The 23,088-nt window shown below is 43.4% G+C and overlaps 1 protein-coding gene across 1 annotated transcript in view; it reads left to right on the top strand.

The window, feature by feature from the left end:
- Positions 1-12,000: 12,000 nt before the first annotated feature.
- Positions 12,001-23,088, top strand: part of SLC16A10 (solute carrier family 16 member 10) — an 81,970-nt gene continuing 70,882 nt past the window's right edge. Inside the window, exon 1 of the mRNA XM_048492670.1 lies at positions 12,001-12,641. Within this exon, the coding sequence (XP_048348627.1) occupies positions 12,194-12,641 (448 nt within the window). The 5' untranslated portion in view covers positions 12,001-12,193. The remainder of the gene's footprint in view (positions 12,642-23,088) is intronic.

Genomic DNA, 23,088 nt, shown 5'->3' with positions numbered 1-23,088 from the left:
TAAAACTCTTGGTGGGGGGTGGCAGAAGATGCACATAAATACATGTGCATGAACTTCTATACTAGCAATTGTGTTCCTGTCCTATTACAATTTAATCAGATAGCAACATTGTCAGGGTGTAATACTAAAAATTCACTTCATTCATACCACCCTTTTTCCCAGATAGGGACCCCAAGTGATTTACACCATTTTCTTCCTCTACATTTTATCCAAATAGCAACCAGGTGAAATAGGTGAAACTGACAGCATATAACTGGCTTAAGGTAGGGCTGATAGCTCCGAGTTGGGGAATTCCTGGAGATTCTGGGGGTGGAGCCTGAAGAGATCAAGGTTTGAGGAAAACAGCGACCTTTGCAGGAAGTATTGCTATAAAATCCACCTTCCAAGGCAGCCATTTTCTCCAGGAAACTTAACTCTGTAGCCTGGAGATCAGTTATAATTTCAGAAGTTTGGCAACCCTAGTACAGTATAATCCAGTAAGATTCAATGTCAGAATGGAGATTCAGACTTGGGTCATCCAGATCCTGGTAACCAGAATTGTAAAACTTTGGACTGTGGCCCTCTTTTCTAGGTCTCTTGACCCCCTTTGGCATTAAAATACAATTCAGAACAAAATGGTTCCTGTGTCAGCCCATGAACTAAGTTACAGTCTTCTGAATTAATTCTCTTCAACTTTTCTAATTTACTAGATAAACCAAATTAAGCAGACCAGTAACTGAGCCTATGGTTTGCTTTTAGCCCCTCAGGTTATCTGAACTTTGGTGTAGAATGGTCCATTGGATATTCACCGTGAAGGGTCCTCTCCTGGTAGGTTAGGAGGTCATCTTGATGGGTGATTCCTCACTCCATTGTCAGGGAGGCAGGAACAAGTTTTCTGTCACTTCCTGTCTGAAGGCTTGGCATCCAGCTTCCCTCAGTATCTGACTGGCAAAGCAATGGTCACCAATAACATCTTAACAATAGAATAAGAAGCAACCTATAACAGAACCAAAAAACATAGGCACAGAAACGGTAATGCACTATATTGGAATCTAACGATGATCAAGGGAAGGCCAAGATGTCCTCCTAACCTACAAGGGGAAGGACCCTTCACAGTGAGTATCCAATGGACTGTTCTCCTGAAGGCAGAGGAGATCTTGCTAGGACCTCCCAGAGCAGTGTCCCCCAAAACGGGTGGGTCATCATTATACCTCCATAATGTGTTGTAACACTCTCCTGCTAATAACCGCTTCAGCAGAAGCCAAAGATTGAGGCTTATAGTCCCTCACAAACAAAGAGGTGGATGCCCAAATAGCCACCCTACAGATTTCCTTGACCGATACATGTTTTCTGAAGGCTGCATTTGTGGCAGCGCTACAGGTGGAGTGAGCTGTGATCTCTGAGGGGACCGGTAGATTGATTGCTTTATGAGTCTCAATAGTGTAGGCTTTCAATATGGAGCTGATCGCCGCCCTGGAGCTCTGATGTCCCAAATTCAGTGGGGTGATGGTGATGAAAAGACTCTCTGTTTTGCAGAGGGCTTCTGTATGTATGATAAATGCCTTAAGAGATTGTCATATGTCCAGGTTATGCCAGAGTCTTTCTCTAGGATGCAATGGGGCGGTATAATAAATCCCCTACGGGGATGGGGCGGTATAATAAATCGAAATAAATAAATAAATAAATAAATAAATGGTTTAGGCCAAAAATTAGGCAGCACAATTTTCTGGGGCAAGGGAAAATTGGGAATTGCTTTAGGTTTAAATGCAGGATCAGTGCCCAAGATGACTCTGTCGATGTGGAACACATAGAAATTTGAATTCACAGACAAGGTTCTCAATTCTGACATTTTCCTGGCAGAGGTGACTGGCACTAAGAATGATAAGTTCATCCTTAACCAGAATAGATGTATTGTTTGAACTGGTTCGAAGGGTAAACGTGTTAGAGTCAATAGGACAGCATGAATCAGTGATGTAGGTATAGATTTTTTATGGGGGGGTTCGGGGGCAGGGATACCCCCCACCCCTGGGGCATGACCATGCCTCCCAAACCCCGCCATCAGCCTCAGTGCTTATAAAAGCAGCTCTCTGAGGCTGGGGACGGCAGACTCCCCTGTCCCGCCTGCCCTGCCCCCCCCCACTGGCTGGGCCCCCAGCCGGCAGTCCCTTCTGCCCTTCCCTTCGGGCAGAGGTGTAGCTAGGGAAAATGGAGCCCAGTGCAAAATCTGAGTTTTGCGGGGGGGGGGGCATGGTGGCCATTGTGATGGTGGAATTCACCTCCAAACAGCATCACTTTCAATGGTGTTTAAACTAGGGAGTCCAGATTCTCCTTTTAAATCCATCTTAAAGGGAGAACCTGGGGTCCCCAGTTAAAACAATATTGAAAGTGATGCTGTTTTGGGGTGGATTATTCCCCACCCTGAAACAGCATCACTTTCAACATTTGAACTGGGGACCTCAGATTCTCACTTTAAATACATGCCGAAGGGGGTGGATTTAAAAGGAGAATCTGGGAAACTTTGGGGGCTGCCTGCTATCAAGGATGCAATTGTTAAACTAGCAGCACCAAACTTTCAGGATATCTTTAGGAGACTCTCCTGATGATACCACCCAGGTTTGGTGAAGTTTGGTTCAAGGGGTTCAAAGTTATGGACCCTCAAAGGTGTAGCCCCCATCTCCTATTAGCTCCCATTGGAAACAATGGAGGATGGAGGCACCCCTTTGGGAGTCCATGACTTTGGACCCCCTGAACCAAACCTCACCAAACCTGGGTGGTATCATCAGGAGAGCTTCCCGACAAATCCCTGAAATTTTGGTGCCGCTAGCCTAAACACTGCGCCCCCTGTAGGCCAAAAACAAAAATACAAAAAATACAAAAAACCACAAATGGGGGGCGGAGCTTCAGACATGTAATGCGGGGGGTTGAACCCAAGAAACCCCCCCTTACCTACGCTCTTGGCATGGATTCTCCATGAAGGGAACCTGTGGGTCTGTGGCAGTTGAATTTGGTGAATGCCTTCAGAATTCAAGTAATGTCTGGGTGGCGAGATGCTGGTAGACCCTGGAATAATGGCCAGACCATGGAGAGGGCTGCCACCTGATGACATAGGGTCGCGCTATGCAGACTGGAGTCAAACAGTCTTGTAAGAACTCCAGGACAGAGGCCAGTGAGTGTGACTCCGGTATGACTTGTTTCCTTCTGCTCCAGGAACAAATGCCCTCCAGGAAGAATGATAGATCCTGGTGTTGGGTGGTTGACACGAGTCCTCAGTATCTTCTCCCTGGGAAGAAATAGGGACTGCTTGATGGAGTCTATCAGAGCTCCCAGATGTTCCATCCTCTCTGTCAGCACCAGGATGGTCTTCTCGAGGTTTATCAGAAGGCAGTGTTGTGGAAGGACTTGCAATTGACATATTGTATCTTCTTGGCCTGTTCTCTTGACCTGAACCTGATTAGGGTGTCGTTCGAGTAAGGGTAAATGTGAATTCCCTGTTGTTGGATGAGAATGATAGGGGACAGGAGAACCTTCGAGAAAACTCTTGGTGCCGTCGTTAGTCCGAACGAAAGAGTTCGGAATTGAAAATGGTCGCTCCCCACTGTGAAACTAAGGTTGTGTCTATTGGATCTAACAAGGGCATGAAGTCTCCTTGTCTCAGCACTTCCACAATGGAACTAAGTGTCTCCATCCTGAACCCATGCAGCTTGATGTGTTTGCCCACAACTGTAGGATCAGCATGGCCCTCCAGTCATTGTTCCTCTTGGGCATTATGAACAAATGACAAGTAGACTCCTAATCTCTCTGGAGTCCGACTAGTTTTATAGCTTGTATTTGTAGGAGGGTGGCCTCTGCATTTCTTCGTGCCTTGACAGGTCTGGAGTGGAGAGGGGATAAAAGGAAATAAGGTTTGGAAGTTGGGAGAATTCTATAGTGAATTCCATAAGAATGACCTCCCTGGTCCAGATGTCAACATGTTTGCCTGCCCACTGGACTTGGAAGTGGAGCAAGTGACTGCTAACAGGAGGTATTAGGTAGTCAAGATCTTGGCAGTCTGTTGACCCAAAAAGGCTTTTCAGGTTTCCCTGTGAGGTGAAAGGCATTATGCTTATGAAAGGAGTCTTGATTGTGCCATGTAGTTCATCTGTCCTCCCTAGGGAATCTAGGGAGAGACCTATGAGCCCTAAAGGTGGTTTTGGGCAAGGTTGAGGAACTCTCAGGCCTGACAAACCTAGGTAAGGATTTTCTCCTATCCTTATCCTCCACGAGGACCTGATCAAGCACACTGCCAAATAGTCTGTCCCCTTGGAAGGTATAACCTGCAAGAACCACCTTAGAGTGTGGATCCGCCTGCCAGGTGTGCAGCCAAGCAATTCTACGTGTTATGATTGAGACAGCCATAGCAAGGGCTGCTAGAGTAACGACATCAAGGTGGAGTCGGCCGCTCTGGTTCCCTCAGCTGAAGTTTTGGCAAACCTCGCCTTTTGAGGTGAAAATGCTCTGGTTGCCATCAAGATTCAAGGAAAAATGCAGGAAGTTCCAGCGCCAAAAGGGTTCTGATTGAAAACGCTCTCCCTGTCGGGTCTTAGCACCCACTAGAGGGGGGAGGAACTAAACTAGGACAAAAACACACAGAGAAAACTGTAGAAATGATGAAAAAACAAACAGGAACAACAGCATAAACACTAGGAGCCTAACCAAGAACCGTGCTCTCCCTACTGAGGGAAGTTAGCTGCCAAACCACCTGATAGGAAGTGACAGAAAACTTGTTCCTGCCTCCCTGACAATGGGGTGAGGAATCACTGAACAAGATTTTCTCTGTCTCCAGGATAAACTAGTTGATCCATCTCATATGATTCAAAGCCCAGAACTGTTTTGTTCTCTTTTGCAATTCATACTCAGGTATAAATAATGAAGAAAATGTTACTTTCCTTGGATGAAAGTCTAGCTGGCTCTGATATGAAATTTAGGGGTGGAGTTGGCAGAAGTACAGCATTGACTACAAGGAATTCTTAGCACATCCAAGACCATCCCAAATTTACTTGACATGGTACATTTAATATTATGCTTTATTACTCTCTTCTTAATTTTTTTAACATTTGTAGCTTCACCGTATATTTTAACTTTCTGTAAATATTTATAAAAAGGAGAGACTGTCCTCTCTTCCCTTCTCCCACTGTCTGAAGTGGATTTCTTGCTAACATATAATGGTGTCAAGGAGTTTGAACGACACCAGTGAAAATCAACCTGATATTTTTGTAACTTGAATAGACTACAGATTCATTTCTTGTACAGCCAATTCATTATCTAGTTCTCAGAACATAAATGTACTGGTGCTTCTGATATTAGCTGACTGTGCATACACAGATTACCCCTTGCATTCCTGTGATGAGTCAGGCATATTTGTATAGATCTGAAGTTTTGCATTCTGGATTTATGTATATATTTTGTAACATGTACATTTTAATCATGTGTTGCATTTGTATTAAACTTCAAAGCCTGGTTATCCTTTTGAATAAAGCAAAACTATTTTGAATACATGACATTCAAAATAAGCCTACAAAAATATTTTCTAGCCCATGTGCCCAAACTTACCAATGCCAGTGATTTCTGAACTAAAATCAGCAAGTTTGTGTAATGTTCCCTAGCTTTGGTGGCTGGCATCAGTTGTTACCTACCACAGGCAAGAAGCTATTATCATGTTGGGAGGTCCTTCCCCTCCCCAACCCTGATCTTCCCAGGCTCCACCCACAAATCTCCAGGAATTTTTCCAGACAGATTTGGCAACCCTCTGAGTGAGAGATGATAGCAAAACCATTGTGTAGAGTCATTTCCAAGTAAATGCATATTTCAAGACTATATTAAGCTATAAAACACAATGAATAAATATTGCATATAGCTTTGTTAGGCCACAACCAGAAATCTTGGGACCTGTAGTAAAATATTCTTTTTAAAAAAGAAACAACTGAATAGTATAAAATTTCTTCTCAGAACTCTTCAAGTTCCTGGGAAGGCTGCCAAGCAGGAAGTTTAACTTTTTAAAAATTATAGCAGTGGGAGGAAAAAATATTTTCACAGTGCAAATGTGGGGCTTTTCCATCATGCCTTGAACAACCCTCCCCCCGCAATTCTTCTCTATTTTTTTAAATCAACTTGATTTAAGAGTTCTGAGGAACAATAAAGCCTGCTTACAGCTTTTGTGATACTTGAGATTGTTCTGATAGAAATATTAAGTTGCTGCTGTTTTTCTAGTATAAAATAAATATATCATAAAGAATAAGAGACCAATATTGTTTGATGGTCTACAGTTTGATTAGTTCTGTGGTTTAGTTCCAGTTGAAAGGTAACTATAGTAATTAAGTTGTGTCCTTGTCTCTTCATAACCTCATAGCAACTCTTAAAAATGCATGGATGGAAATACTTTACACAAGTCAGTTTTGCAGACTCAGCTTGGAAACTGAAAGCTAAGATGTAATTTTAGCTCATGCATCAATACAGATTTTGCAATAGCTGCTCAGCTAACAACTCTGTTAATCATCACCAATCTGGGTGAAATGCTCACATGATCAAAAAGGAGTTTTGAATGTAAGCTACCAACATTGTAAACAAATAGCAGACAACATGCAAAAATTATAAAAAGATTTGGAATGGCATCACATGCTTTAAAAACTGAATCAAATATTTGATATTTGAAGTAATGCTAGTCTGATTAGGAAGTCAGTCCAAGTAGTTATTTCAATTGGAAACACTTCTCCATATATAATTTCACTAACACAGTGTAGGAGATGAAATTTTCAGGGATTGTATCCTTCACTCAAGGGATTCTCTCTCCAAAATTTCAGGCAGATAGTAAAAAGCATCTTTGTTTACATAGAATCAGAGGTGGAGCTTCCATGGGGACACCTGGGGACAAATGCTCCAGGCCACCGTTCAGTCACATGGGGGACAAAAAATTGAGGCCCGATGGTGGCCCCTCATTCTCTCCCTCCTTCCCTGAGGATCAGTGCATGAGGCGGGCATGAGGTGAGCCAGGCGCAGCAGGAGCACAGCAGAGGCCGGTGGGCGGAGCCATGCATGAGGAGGCAAGGCAGTGCACTGGGCCTCTGACTGTCTCCCATGTCTCCCTCATGGACAGGTCAGAGGAGGCCAACTCCTGCTGCCCAGCTGAACCCCTCTGGTGACCGCCTGTGGAGGCGGCAGAGGGGGCTGAGCCCTGGGCGTGGTTTCCCCTCGCTCCACCTCTTCAGGGTATAGTAAGCACTGTGTTAGCTCATGGGGGACTAGCTTCATCTTTTAATTGATATCTCACTATGACAGTAGAACACTACAGTGACTTATCAGTTACCAACTAACTTTCCCAGACACACAAACACTTTCGTGTGGGGTAGAATGGCCAACAGGAGGAAATTGATAGAGAATCTTAGAAAGCCTGCCAAGTGGAAGTCCTGTTTCCACTGTGATTAATCACTGGGCACCCACATGAATGACAAGGAAACTATAGGAAATTGTCACTGGTGTGTAAATCCCTTTTGTATGCTGATTTGGTAGGTACCCAAGTTCTGTATTCATCAGTGTTCTAACAGTGCAGTCTTAAACAGAAGTAAATCCCATTGAATTTAATTATGATTACTTGCTAGTAAGTTTGTTTAGTATTGTATCCTTTTGTCATTTGGATATTACATTCTGTCCTATAATGAAATAATCAATTCTTAGCACCGCTTTCATAACTTATAGGCTTGCCAGGATTTCTGGAAACTGGTTTTATCCAGAGGCAGGATTCAGCCGGTTCGGACTAGATTGGCCGAACCAGTTGTTAAATGGTGAATCCCACCACAAGCCGGCTAAATGAGCAGCCCCTTTGGGATGCCGCCACTGGGTGCCCCTTGGACCCATCAGGTTCGGCCCGCCAGGCTGCCCGGGACCACTGCCACCTCAAGTAAGTGGTGCGCGGGGTGAGACGCAGGCACGCAGAAGCAGGTGTTTTCCCAGGTGCCATTTTCCCTCCCTACATTGCCATTTGGGCAAGAAGTTTGTAGTTTTTGAGTCAGTGGAGAGGAAAGGACCTGAAGTCCAGAAGGAATCCTTTGAATTCACTTTTGTGAAGGGACTATGAAGATACTGTAGATACATACTGTGGATTAGGCAGCCCTGAACCACAGTTCCTTTGAGCTGAACATGTACAGCCCTACAGCCCATGTGGATATGACTTAAACATACATCTACAAGAGTAGGGAAACCTCAAGATATAAGAAATATATTGCAAAAATACATGCTAAGATACACAGTATTAAGTCATCAAAATGCTTTTATGAAAAAGACTGAAAGTTCATTTTAAAACATGGTTAACATATGCTTCATCCCTTGCTGTTATATTATATTGTATTTGGAGTGTTGTTACTGAGTTGGTTCTAGAAATATGAGGTGCAAAGCATTCAGTGGCATAGTAATTGGGAAGGCCTATGCAGTGAGAACCAACATATCTGACAGCACAGCAGTTCTTTTTATTCTAACTAGCCTTTGGAAAATCAGAACCAGTAAAGAATTACATTTCTCTGGTACTGGAGCAGTATGTACCATGTCCACTGGTGCTGAGTACATAGCTTGCTGGAAAATATTAACCACCAAATAATTATCAAACAAAATTCACTATTGCAAAGACTGAATATCAGCTCAGAAAAAGCAGCATTCAGAGAAAATGGAGATATGATGGATGATTATGTTCAAATGAAAGGAACATTAAAGGTAAACTTGTACTTATTAGTATTATAAATATGTAAAGATTAAACAAAACTAATAAGGAAATATTAATCTTAAACAAAAATTATATAAATAGACAAAGACTACAATCCTAAGGGCATTTTTCTTGCATTAAGTTCTGTTGAATAACATTGGACGTGCTTCTGCATAGACTTACACGGGAGTACTCCCAGTCTAGCCTCTATAGCAATCCACATTTAAATATTTTAAAATCCCAAAAACTGGAGTGTGCATTGCCACTGACTTTAACAGGGTTGGATTCCGTGTAACATTTCTATGAGACTAAAAGTCCAAAAGGCACATCTGTAATTGTGTTTTTATTTCTGTGCCTAAATTTAAAAATTCGTAAAGCATTAAAATATACTGCATAATCTAAATTACATAATAGTATAAAGTATAAAGGGACTTGTAGGCTGGAAGCAGATTTAGAAGAACTAGAACTTGATGTTTATTTACTTTGTTTTGTCTCTGGGCTGCAACAGAAGTAACAGTTGAACAAAATTTTAAATCAAACAATAATTCTTTCCTTATAGACATATTAAATTATTTATATCCTGCACTCTCCAGAATCTACCTAAAGTGGTGATAAACCTAAAACATTAAGCATACAGTTTATAATACAAATTAAGAAAATAACAATACAGTAATGCTAAAACCACTTATCAGTATTTTAAACCTAGAAATGTACATCATGGGGGGGGGGGGGCAGTACTTTTCAGATCCAGATCCCTGGGAGCTGAAAAATATCAGTACTTCCACTTGAAGGGAATTTAGATATTATTTGGTTTCATTATTCGCCATGGAGACTATTTCCAGAGGATTAGAGCCACAGTTTGCCTGCCCCCACTTCTGGGTCACTCCCCTATCCAACACAAGATTGCTGGCTTTTCTTGAGCCCTTTAAATACAAATTGATATTCCTTATATCAATATTGTGTAGGCTGCTATCTTTCATTTTTTTTATGGAAAATGTTGGCTGTTGAAATCTGCAAGGATTGGAGGGGAAGATTATCTCCCCTCTACTCCTGGCAGGGATGGATGGCCAACATTTCCCTTAAAACCCTTAAAACAACGATAGCAGCCTGCACAACATCAATACAAGGAATATAGATATTACAGTTAAAGGGCTCAAAAAAGGTCGGCAATCTTCAATCTTGCATTGGATGGGGGAGTGACCCAGAAGGACTGAAACCTTGAAGCAAGGTGGAAACATCAGGGTTTCCCTGCTCTCACTATGGGACTTCCAGAATCTTTGGCACCACAAGTGAGATTTCTTCTACAAAAGTCTTCCCTGGAGGAAACATACCTTAGCCGTGGGGCAGAGCACCAGTGAATAATCGCCAAAAGATACAAAAGAAAGCAAACTAACTTTTGGTCAAAAGCCTCTCAAAGCAGACACAACTTAAAAAAACCAAAGAACCAATGAAGAACCAGGGAATCCCAGAAGAAGCACTGGACAATGTGGCAAGCCTAACACAACAAATGTACAACCCAAGAATCTGCCAAACCAAATAGGAATGCTGTTCCAAGCCCAACAATGTAAAACCAGAGAACCAACCCAATGTACAACCCAAGAATCACAGGCAATATCAAAACACAAAATCCACCTCAAAAACAAACCTGACACAAACCAGTCAATGTAAACATCACAATGTTGCAAGACCAACAGAACTAATTTCAAAGCATAGAATTTGGCAAGCCAAAACCAAGGCCTGGAAAGAAGACACTGACAGAGTCACACAGCAAAATTCAATGAGAACAAAAACCAGCCCTATGATCCTTAAAATGCTGCCTCCTGATATAGCTGGTTTTTTGTTTTGTTTTTGCTGTAAAGTAATGATTGACTCATGGCAACCCTGTTGGCTTTTCAATGCAAGAGATGTTCAGAACTGATTGCCATTTCCAGCCTCTGTGCCATGATCCTGAAATTCTTTGGAGGTTGCCAATCCAAATAGTAACCAGGGTAAACACTCCTTAGCTTCTGAGATCTGATGAGAGCAAGCTAGCCTGGGCTATCTGTCAGGATCCAATATTCCAGCTTACTCCTGAATACAGGATAAGAGATTCCATCTAAACATTAAGAAGCACTTGTTGATGGTAAGGGTTGTTCCACCATGGAATAAACTACATCAGAGGGTAGTGGAGTCTCCTTCTTTGGAGGCTTTTAAACAGAGACTGGATGGCCATCTGTCAACAGTGCTTTGATTGTGTATTCCTGCATGGCATGGAGTTGGACTTGATGGCCCTTGTGGTCTCTTCCAACTCTTCCAATGGATCACCATTGCTATACCACAGTTTTAAAGGCATGGCTACAACTGAAATGCCAGCCCAAACAGATAAAAGATGTTCTGTGCCACCACGGAAGAGACTGAGCCTCAAGCCACACTCCAGCAGTGCTTCCATCTGCTCTTTCAGGCAGAGAGTAATCCCCACCAGGATAAAACAATCTCTCATACCCTGAGCAGTTTTAGAATTGCTCCACAATAGCAAAAAGATAGACCCCTCCTTCTGCTTTTGAGGTGTAGCTGCTCCTGATCTAACCAACCAACCAGCTCTGGAGAAAAGTTTGTCCTTTCCCCTGTACTTTTAGTGAACTTTTTTTTTGTCCCTGCGACTCTGCCAATAATACGTCACTGCTTTGGGAGGCTACTGACACCGCAGCCGCAGGCAATAATACACACACCCCTGTGCCGCCCGTTCTGCTTGCAGCCTGGGTGTGTGTGTGCGGGGGAGGGGGTGTCCACCTTTCGGGTCAGGTGAGCGAAGCGCTACAGTGGGAGGGTTGTGTTTGTTCAAGGAAATTCGGGCGACCCACACTTACTGGGAAACGCGTCTCACGGAACGCAATGGGACTTACTTCGAACTATATTGTCAGTCCGGGGGTGGGTGGAGCAGGTGATATTTCTGCGCGCAGAGGAGGCGCTCAACGGCCGCTGCCGTTAACTGTTGCCCTAGAAGGAGCGAGCGCGCGCACCCACGCTCCGGGCGGAGGTGGGTAATGAGAAGAAGCGCCGCGAGCCAAAGGCTCCCTGCCTATTGCCTTCCAGCTCCAGACGGCTCCCTCGGGCTCTGGCACGCGGCGCTTCGCTCCCTTACCCCCCTCCGCCGAGTTCTCTCCTGTCCAGAGAAAAGAGGGCGGTGCCCCGCCGCTGCCTGGCCTGTGAGGATCCTCAGTGAGGGGGCCGCGAAGGAGGCGGGGCGGGGCGGGGCGGGTGTCCCGGCGACGACCACGCCCCCCGGCGGGGTGCCCGTTTAAAATAACCTGGCGGAGACCGGGGAGAATTCAGCAGCCTCAGGGGGCAGCTCTTCGTTGCCAGTGAGGAGACGCCTCCGCTGTTCAGCCATATAGTGCGTGGGGGAGAAAGCGCGCCCCCCCCCCCCAGTTTTGTTTTCGCCGGAGATGGTCGCCGAGCACCGGCGGCGGCGGAGGTAGGAAGGGAGGGCGAAGCCGGAGCCAAGAGGGAATGCCGGCCGCAGTCTCAGGCGTGGGGTCCGCCGCCGGCGTGGCTCCTGTCAGCGAGGAGCAGGGGCCGGGGGGCGACTGCGCCCTGCCCTCTTACGAAGAGGCGACGGGCGGCGGCGTGGAGAACGGGCACTGCCGCCCGCCGGAGCTGCCTGCCGCCGCTTCGGAGGAGGGAGCGGGGGAGTCCCTCCTGACGGCGGCGGCGGCGGCGGCGGCGGCGGTGAAGCCCGCTGACGGCAAGCAGGAGGAAGCGAAGAAGCCGCCGCAGAGCCCGGAGGAGCCGGCGGAGTCCAGCCCTCCCGAGGGCGGCTGGGGCTGGCTGGTCATGGTGGCGTCCATGTGGTGCAACGGGGCCGTCTTCGGGATCCAGAACTCGTGCGGCGTCCTCTTCAAATCCATGCTGGCCGAATTCGGGGACCCCGACGACAAGCAGCTGATCTTTAGGACGGGTGAGTCAGTGAGCGGGACCCGGGGAGGGGCACGACAGGCCGGCAGGAGCCTGGGAAGCGGAGCCGTCGGTTCAGCCACCGGCCTGCCTGCTTTGGGATACCGGGCGGGGGCGGGGGCGGGGGGGGGGCTGCCTGAAGAGCTCTTCTTGGGTCGCTGCTGGCCTCAAGCGCGGCTGCCTTTGGTAGGTGCTTCTGTGGTCGCTTCGTCCCGTGGGGATGCTTCCGCCCCAATTCAGCGCGGCTGCTTCGGTCCTGGGTTGCAGGTGTTTCCCTCCTCCGGGCCTTGAGGCACTTCCCATCCGAAGCGTGCTGGGTGGCCTTTCCAAAGTAGGCGGTGACGTCGAGGCAGATCCTTTCTTAGGGAGCCTTGTCTTGCATCGCCTCTGGTGTCCTCAGGAGTCCAGGCTACTTCAGAATGCTTTTGAGATTGAGTATGGAAACATGAAGTAGAAAAAATAGTTGCTGCTGTGGGTTTTTGTTATTATTAATTTTTGGTACCTTTGTTTATATCTTGGGATGTTATGTGGTGTGGCTTTGACTTTATTATGAGCTGCTGTGTAGATCTTATGGGTTACATTTTTATGTCCATCTTTCCTGCGTTAAGAAAGAAGGCAATATGACTCAAAGTTATGCAAGATGTGTTAAGAGATAGTAGAGGGTGGTGGCAGCTGGTACTCTCCAAAGTGAGGGTGCCTTGAGACTTCCTCCCTGCATAACTACTTGCACTGCATTTTCCTTGGCACCCTTTGTCCATATCTCCTCTTATCTGCCATAGAGGTCCTTCCTACCAGTCATGGTAATTAAATCCCCCTGTTTAGGGGCAGTATACCTCTGACTCTATATTGATGTTTTTGTATGGTGTTTTTTCTATAGTGTTGTTGGGAGGAAGCAAGTGACTCGTTTGGCCTATACCTGGCAATTGTGGTCTTGATGTAAAACTAGCTGGACCACAGGCCTGACCCACCAAGCCTGACAGTGTGGTTTCTTAGCAGAACAGGCTTCCTTGGGAGGTGGTATGCACTCCTTTGGAGGTTTTTAACTGGAAAAATAGAGGGTTGTCTTATAGTTAAAAACAAGTTGCAGTTATGTCTAGTTAATTTGAATAATGTTTGGGGGGATTCATCTTACATTCAGACTAATTTCCTGCAGAGTAAATATAGTACACTAGCGAAGCGGAGAAAAAAAATTGACTAATCCAAGGAGGTGGACTGAGTACAAAGTGGATGCAAGGTCTGGGCTCCAAGCAACCCCCTTCTGCAGATAATATATCTACAACTAAAATTTACTCTTGATCATCCAAAGTTAAGTTCCATTTGTGTTTTATTCAGTCTGGTCCCTCCCCCCCAAATTTTTCTGTTGTTTGGTTTTCCCCTTTAGCCATAAAGCCCAGTTTATGGGACTCAGAAAGGGCAGATAATGTATTTTGAGACATCAGTTTATAATTTAGGTATTAGAGTAGACATGTTGCTAGCTCTCTGACTATTACTAGGAATGTTTATTTATTATTTATTTATTAGTTGGATTTATTATACCGCCTTATCCCCAAAGGGCTCTGGGCGGTGTACAATTTAAATAAACACCATATACCCCAATAAAATATATATTACATTTCAGTTAAAACACTTTAAAACATCCAGTACTTCCAACACACAAACCTATTCAACAGTAGCAGCCATATCAGTAGCCCAATCAGGTGTACAACTTGCAATCCCTGTTGTTTCCAGGATGTTTGTATTCCCTTGCTTTTCTTAAAGTTAGCTTGGATCCTGGTTAGAATTTCCCTGAATTTGGGTGGGGGTAAGTTTTTGCTGATTTTCACCCACAAGTGTTTGCTGGAAGCCACCCATCCCCCAGGAGCTGCATTTCAACTGGTATTTGGGGCGAATGTATATGGGGAAAATGAGAAAATTGTCTCCTTTGTGCTTGTGGAAACCTTAGGTGAGACCAAGCTAATATTTGGAGTTTGTGTTCTACCAGGAAAAGTAATTATGCAAAGTCATACATGTTGTAGGATTGGTACATGGGTCAGACCATCACAGAATACCTGTAAGAAAGTGGCCAAATTGGTATCTCCTGTTTCATGTTCCCCAAGACAGGCAGTACTGGTAAGAAATTTAAATTACCTTAGCAGAGAGTGGCACATTTATGGTACATTTACTAGATGTGAATGCAGTGTTCATCTGTTTGAAAACAAGGCACTTCTGACATCTACATTGTATGTGAATATATTCACATACAATAGTTAAGGCTTTCAAAATGTGCATTTTACAGATTTGTTTTTCAAATTACTGTTGAAATGGGTGCTGTGTGGTTTCCGGGCTGTATGGCAGTGCTCTAGCAGCATTCTCTCCTGACGTTTCGCCTGCATCTGTGGCTGGCATCTTCGGAGGATCAGATCCTCTGAAGATGCCAGCCACAGATGCAGGTGAAACGTCAGGAGAGAATGCTGCTAGAACACGGCCGTACAGCCCGGAAACCACACAGCACCCAAGTGATTCTGGCTGTGAAAGCCTTCGATAATACTGTTGAAATCTTCACAAAAATCTTAGTGCAGTGGTAGCACTGTCTGAACATATACAACCTTTCAAATTTGGCCCCCTCTGGAATAATATTTTTGTGTTTTGGATAACAAAAAGATTGGTAATCTATAACCATCTATTTAAATTAAAAACAGAATGAAGGGTAGTTCTTGGTTGTATCAGAATAACTTTCAGCAATTGTCACAAGTGTCCTGCTGAGGACTAAGATTTTCAAGACGTTATTAGTATGTATAAAGCAAATTAATCCCTATACAGTGTTTGTATGACTTGAGCACAGAACTTACTGAACAAAACTAGCTAGAAAAGAAAATCAGAGCTAATTTGAAGCAGTGGGATGTATTTCAAGCAAGTATTGCAGATCAAGTGTCTTTTGAGTCACATCTTTGAAACAGTAAAAAATTGCAATATAAATTTGAGTCAGTTTGTTGCTTAAAGTGAAATTTGTAAATAGATTACCAGAAGACTAAGCATATATTTAGCAAACGGAAAAAGAAAAAGCATCAGTTTTACAGTAAGCCTTATAAAGGTAACTTTTAAAATTCCAGCATTTCCCAGTAGCAATATACTTACATCTCATACAGTTCTGTGCCTATCATTTGCTTGTCAGAGAATTGGATTGGAAAATATTTTAATCTCATTCCTGTTAGAGAATATCCATAGCACTTGTTTGTTAAAGATAGCAATGGATACATCTTTTTAGAAGGATAGTTAACGACCAATATTTGAAGGAATATGCTGATTTGGATTTAGTGAAAAACTGTTTTGGCAATTGATCTCAAAATAGCTTAAATAAATTGCTCCACAGTTCTGAGATTTGCTCCAGGACTTCACATTTATACATTTTTCTGGCTAAATATCAGACACTAGTCCTTATTGTATATTCTTTGATAGTTTTGAACTTGGAAGGGAGCTGAAAAGCCTATTTAAACTGTTGGTACTCCTTAACATGCTTTGGGAGATGTACAGTGAACATCTGCTTCCAACAGGAAAGGAAATGGTTACATTTATCATTTAATCCAATTAGTATGTCTTCCTGTTATAATTAATTTTGATGACTGCAAGCGTCTGGTTGAAACTGAGCATGAACTTCGCAAAAGGTGAAGGCAACCTAATCCCCATTATTTTTGTTCATTGAAGAGGATAACTGAATTAATAAGCAGTAATCTTGGAATAATTGCTCCTATTTGGGCAGGATATATACTTATCAGAGTTCTGAAAGATTGCACAATTGACAAAATTGTGACCATTCTGAAACGTTTAATAATGCCACGAGTTTCTTTATAATATCACTGTTGAACAATTTCTCGAATCTACAACTGGGATCAAATCATAACAAAATACCAATCATTTGTTAGTTGCCAAAGACAGTTCCATCATGGATCCTTTAGTATGGCAGCCACTAAGATGTTGGTGCCAAGAGGAAAAATTGGACAAACCCATGTGTGGATAAGCTCTCTGGATGCTGAAGTGCACATCATGAAAAGACACTAGTACATTCATCTAAAGCTTAGGGGGTGGTCTTGTGAAAGCTTGAGAACCTGATAATACTCAAGCTGCAGCATTCTGCTCCAACTGGATTTTCCAATCTGATTTTGAGGGGAGACCAATGTACAGTGCTTTTCAGTAGTCTAGTTTCTATGTGAAGACCACAGCATAACTGCAGAATTACAATCAGTCCAATTTTGCATCATGGAACTCAAGCAAATCCCTGCTGTTCTCTTCCTCTGGTAAAGCTACTGGACCTCTCATTAACAATGGATACAGAAAGCTCACATACTGTTCTGTCAGGTCTAGATCCGGTACCAAGGCATTCAAGTCAAGCTCTCTCTTTTCTTGGCCTACACGCAGTCCAGCTATAGACTGTCAAACAATTATTCCAGAAAGATATATGAGGGAAATTTCCTGATCTAGATGGAACATGCATATTATTCCCAGCTTCCATCAGTTATTAAGTTCAATTTAAGGTATTAACTATCCCAAACAAAGTTCTTCATGGCCTTGGATCCTCACATCTGCAAGACCGTGTCTCTCCCTACGCTTTGCCTTTGCCATGTCAGCTTTGCTTATTGGAGCAGCATCTTCTGCAGGTCCCAGTCCGCACATGAGCAAAATCAACAACTACCTATATACCCGTCTTCTCCATTGCGGCCCTTATCTTGTGGAACAGCCTGCTGGAGGTGATAGGAAATCTCTAACTCTCATGACTTTTTGCAAACTATGCAAAACTGAATTTTTCAAGATGGTTTTTCTACGCAGGTAATAGAGTTGCACTTTGCTAAATGATTCTCAATTACTAGAGACTGTCATCCATAATACTGAGCATAACTTTCTGAAACTCGGATCCTACTAAGGATTCTGCAGCATTTAATGTCTTATTGTTACATAGGCTTTACTGCAGTTTTGTTTTCAGACTTGTGGTTGGTTTTACAACCCTAACTCAGTGATTGTATTGAATTGCTCTGTACAATCTGCCTTGAGTCCCAATAAGACAAACTATAAATGACAGAAATAAACAAAAAACATTGTGGATATTTTCATCTGCATTATTCAGTGAACCAGTGGGAGGAAGGATCAATGTGGAGTTCTCAACTGCATCCACTGAACTGCTAGTGTATATGTTCAGTTCCTGAATGGAAGGGCATTCCACAGTGGAATGTGAGTCCTGGACATTTCTCCAAAACTTATGAGGCCTGTTGGGCCTCTTCAGTCCCCATTTCTTTACCGTACTTGACATTTCCCCCCTACCTCAGAGGCTGAGGGGATAGTGTAGACCATCTGCAACTGTAGAGAATTGCTTGGCTTCTTGCATGGCTGTTGTAATGTTTGTTACTTCAAAAGTGCCTCCAATAACACTTAGATTGGAAATCTAATCATCGAAGTGCACATTGCATGAGTTGTCAGTGTGGCATAATAGTTAAGAGCAGTGAACTCTAATCTGGAGAACCAGGTTTGATACCCCACCCCTCCACATGAGTTACAGACTCTTATTTCTTTGTTTCCCCACTCCTACTTTCCTGCTGGATGACCTTGGGTTAATCATAGTTTGTTCCGAACTCTCTCAGCCTCAACTACCTCACAAAGGCCATTCCCACACAGCACAAATAAAACATTTTCAGGATGGGGGAAAGCATTACGGGGTATAATTCTGCAGTTCCCCCCTCCCAAATACATTTTATTTCCAGCCTCAAAACATTTTAAATGAATCCCTTCTTCTAGCAATTGTTTTGACTGAAACATTTTTTTAAAAGGTTTCATTTGTGTGCTAACCTTTTAAGACACCATTTTGTGAGATCACTCTTTGCCGAAAGAGATCCTTGCCCTGTTTTTCAGCATTTCAGAACATTTTTGATTTTTTTTGGGGGGGGGGGGTGCTTAATCTTCACAGCATCAACTTCAGAAGACCCAGGGAACTGAGGCTGTGAAGCACGAAGCACTGATTTGTCCACACTGTGGGGGAAAATAAAAACCACAACAAAAATTTTAGAAGATTTGTGTGGAAAGGGCCAAAGTGTCTGTTGTGGAAAGAGGACAGGAAAGGAGTTTGTAAGCTGCCTTGAGTCTCCTTACAGGAGACAAAGCTGGAGTATAAATCCAAACGCTTCTTTTTCATATACTGGTAGTTCTATTGTTCTTTTTAGAAGTTGTTAATCTGTGTAACTCCTGCTGTTTGATGCCCAAAACCAGCATGGGAGAAAACGTTCTCTTGTGCCTTTGGCCTGCTGAAATGAAACAACTTTTGTACCTTCAGTGTTATCTGAATTAGTTTGGTCTGTTCCCCATTTGGTTGGGGAATTACCTGCATTGTGAGAGGTCTGATGGGGTCTGCACCAGTTTATACGAAGGTCGCTCGCCTTGGAAATTTGCACCAAAACCAAAATTAAGGAGAACATTTACAATTTTATTAAGGATTAAAAGTAGTCAAAGTATACATACAAGCTGCAAATACACACAGTTTCAAGGGGCCTGGGATGTAAAGATAGCAGAAATAGGGGAAGGCATTGAGGAAAGGGTGATTATTTACCAATCTAGAAAAGGTCCAAGGAAGTGGGAGCCGTCATTGTTCAAAGAAAAACATCAGGCATAATGGAATGAGATCCAAGAGTGAATTGCCCTTGTTTGAGAGGTCTAGTTATAGGAAAAAAAATCATCCTCTGGCTATGACAAGAGAGGCAATTTTCCTGAAACAAAGCAAAGTTTCATTCCCAGGCAGGAACAATGCTATGGAAAAAGGTTTGATTGGATTAAGACCTGGGAGTGCCCAACTCTTAAGGAGTGGGCTGCACTGATGAAATTAAGACGAGGGGCATTCCAAGTCTAGACATGTATGTAGTGTTGAAACAAAGAAACTGTGGAAGGTTGATGGTTCTTTAGTAGTTGGACAGGAGGTTTAAGATTAAATTAATGTTAGGGAGAAAGAGTCCAGGTGATCTACCTGTTTTGCTGATAGGATCAGGGTGTGAGGTCAAAGACAGTTGTACCTACTCAAGACTGTGCTGTTGTTATCCTGATTTGTGTAGCTGAGCCTTCAGGGAAGGCTTTGTTTGCTGCTATGCATACCTGAGTTGGGAGGGGGAAGCACATGTCAGGGAAACCACTCTTGATATCAAAACCATTGAATTAAGATTGGTATCCATCTTAGTCTGAGCTTTCTGTGATACCAAAACATTAGAAATGACCTCCCTGCCTGGCTATAGGGTTGCATACCAACAGCAGAGGAAAACATATGTAGTTCCCCTGCTGGAAGAAATATTCAGTTGTGCCCTAAGAGAAGACCTGGAAGAAAAGTGGAGACAAAATGTAAATAGATCAGTAAGACTTAAGTCATGTACAGTTCAGTTCTGTGCAGAATTATTAGATGAATACACTGTTTAAACAAGAGCAAAAGTATGTTGGGTAAGGGAGGTTTGAATGGCAGAATGCTTCCTTCAGCTATTGATTCTTTGCGGTTGAAACATCTGCTGTGGAAAATTTTGCATTTATAACTTTCTTTCTGCTTGGTAGTTCTTAACAAAACTGATAGTAATGAAATGCTGCAGTTGCATAGGCATTTTATATAATGTGTGTCTTCTCCCACTCTTAAGATAGCATAATTTTCTGAACAGTTATATTTCAGTCTCAAAGTACCTTAGAGATGAACCAGATTTTCAGGGTATAAGCTTTTGAGAAGCTCCCTTCATCAGACAAGATTGTCCGAGACATTAATATTAAGTTTTATATAAAAATGTGACTATAAAATGCTGGCTTGCTATTTTAACTGTTATTACTGTAAGCTATGATAAGCGCCATCTGTGCCATTTAAATAACCACCTAATGTTTAATCATAGTGCAAAGAGCACAGAATCTTTGTTGGTTTTATAGATGTATGAATAGTATAGTTGAAAAAGAATAAAATGCTGCTCAGCAGCAGTATTTGTATTGACTCTTAGACTAAATTTAAACTTGAAAATTATCCTGGATGTTATTGAATTAATTGCTAAAATAATTGTTTAAATACAGAAAAATTACAAAGTGCATTGGTAATATTATTTTAATATGGTAATTAATTAAAAGTTAAAATATTTAAATTAAAGCAACTCTGTATCTGTGCATTATCTGATATGGTGGACATGGAATTAGTTTATGATTTGTCCCTTTTGAGTTTAAAGCTGCATAAAGGAAAAGTCAGGTTTCTATGTTTTAGCTGTTTTTAAGTGTTACTATGAAATAGGAACAGCTAGTATATTTTGCCAGGCTGAGGATGGGAAAGGAGTGGAGGGCAGCAGAAATAATGACACCATACTTGTGTTGGTAAAGCCCTTGAAAACAGGCCAGCAGCAGAAGGAGGAGGCCAAGGTCTGTGCAGGCCTGCCTTTTAAGCCCCCATCCAGCCTCTTTCAGCAGGATGACAACATTCTGGCCGGCTAACAGTTTTGCTCTTTGAGCAACATGTGGCCAGCTTGGCTTGCCTGCTTCCTCCTACCCTACCCTCTCAGGCAGTGGTGGGATCCAAAAAAATTAATAACAGGTTCCGATGGTGGTAAATGTGTGCAGTAATCTCCCTTTTCTTGGACCTTCTTTGAAGTAGAATGCCAGGAACCTCGTGGATCATTCTACTACAAAGAAGTTCCAAGAAATGGTGTATTAATATACAAACTGACTGTCATCTTTTTGTGGAAAAGAGTATAGAAAAGTGAAACTTTCTCTTCAGGGTAGCAATGTTAGTGTATTTGAATATCTGAAAAGTAGATTGTGTAGCAAGCTTTTAATCTTTGAACTATGCTGAGTCATATCATTCTACTGTAGGCGTGGGACATCTTGATTGGGGTGTCTTCTCTACCAATTGCAGAGAGGCGGGAAATAAGAAAAAATTCTTCTCCATGTACTTCCTGTCGAGGTCTTGGGGTCAATTTCCCTCAGTATTTTTCTGCCTCTGCAGAGGGTAGACATTGTGTTTCAGGCTCTTACAGAACGGTACATTGGTACTTACCCTGAAGGGACCTTCTCCTGGTAGGCGATGAGGGCATCTTGGATTGGGTGATTTCCAACCTATACTCAGGGAGGCAGGACTAAATGATGTCACTTCCTGTAGAGGCTGGAATCCATCTTAGATCCCCAGTATTCCATTGACTCAGCAGTGAGAGAAAAAACTCTATTATCTTAAGAAGTAGAACAGGAAGTAACGAGAACAACATAATAACGAAGAATAACATTGAAAACAAACATCAAAACGTGAGGAACTCCAAGTATTTTATAACTAACTACCCCGATCCATAGATCATAATAATAAACGAAGGAATGATTAATTTTGGAGTTGCATACAGAAAGTGCGCTGGGGAGGGCCAAGATGCCCCAGCATCGCCTCACCAGGAGAAAGGTCCCCTTCAGGGTAAGTACCAATGTACCGTGCTCCTGGAGGCTATCTCGGGCATCTTGGATTGCAAGACCTCCCAGAGCAGTGTCCCGAAAATGGGTGGGAATGTTAGTCTCCAAATATATGTTCGAGCACTCCCCAGTTCCAAAAGCGCGTTTCGTTAGTCGCCATGGAATGCAACCTGTAATGTCTGATAAAGGAGGATGAAGAGGACCAGGTGGCCGCCTCTACACACATCCTCCAGAGGAACCTGTCGTCTGAATTGCAGCGTTAGTTCGCGGCACTCCGAAAGTGGGAATGAGCCGTGATGCCGCTAGAGCACAGGGTATGTGAGATGCTTTATATGCCTCGATGTAATGCATACACATTCTGAGAGTGTAACTGAGTGCAGCCTTGGACATCTGGAGCTCCCAGATTAGGCAGGCATGGTAACGTTTATGAATAGGGATTCAGTCCGTCTGATATTCTCTGTTCTGATGATAAATAAATCTTGAGCGCCCTACGGACATCTAAAAGGTGTGCCAAAGGATTTCTTTGGGATGTGAAGGACTTGGACAAAAGGTGGGGATGATCACCTCCTGCTTCCATGTGGGAACCTGGAAGCAACTTTGGGTGGAACAAAGGTGGGATCCAGCCTCATGACTACTTCTGTCCTTGTGAAGAAGATGCAGAGCTGGAGTTGACGGATAGGGCCTGCAACTCTGGAAATTCTTCTTGGCTGTAGTGATGGCAATCAGAAAGAGAAAGTTTCATGCGTAACTCCATTTCAGATGCACGGAACGGATGGGCTCGAATGAAGCGGTTTGGTGGAGAGCTGGGAGAGCCACTAGATAGTTAAGTCTCCATGAAAGGGAACCGTATGGACTATCGGAGGTTGTTTTTGTGAGACCCCTTTGAGGAATCTAAGTATATCTGGGTGCCTGGACAGTGGTAGTCCATGAACCTTGGGCCAAACAGTCGTGAGCGCTGCCAGCTGTCTGCGAAGAGTAGCACTTCTAAGGCCCTTCTCGAATCCGACCTGGAGAAACTGTAAAACCTGAGGGACAGAAGGTCTCAG

This window comes from Sphaerodactylus townsendi, linkage group LG01 (assembly GCF_021028975.2).
Source record: "Sphaerodactylus townsendi isolate TG3544 linkage group LG01, MPM_Stown_v2.3, whole genome shotgun sequence".
Lineage (NCBI taxonomy): Eukaryota > Metazoa > Chordata > Lepidosauria > Squamata > Sphaerodactylidae > Sphaerodactylus > Sphaerodactylus townsendi.
This window is presented reverse-complemented; position numbering and strand designations above follow the sequence as displayed.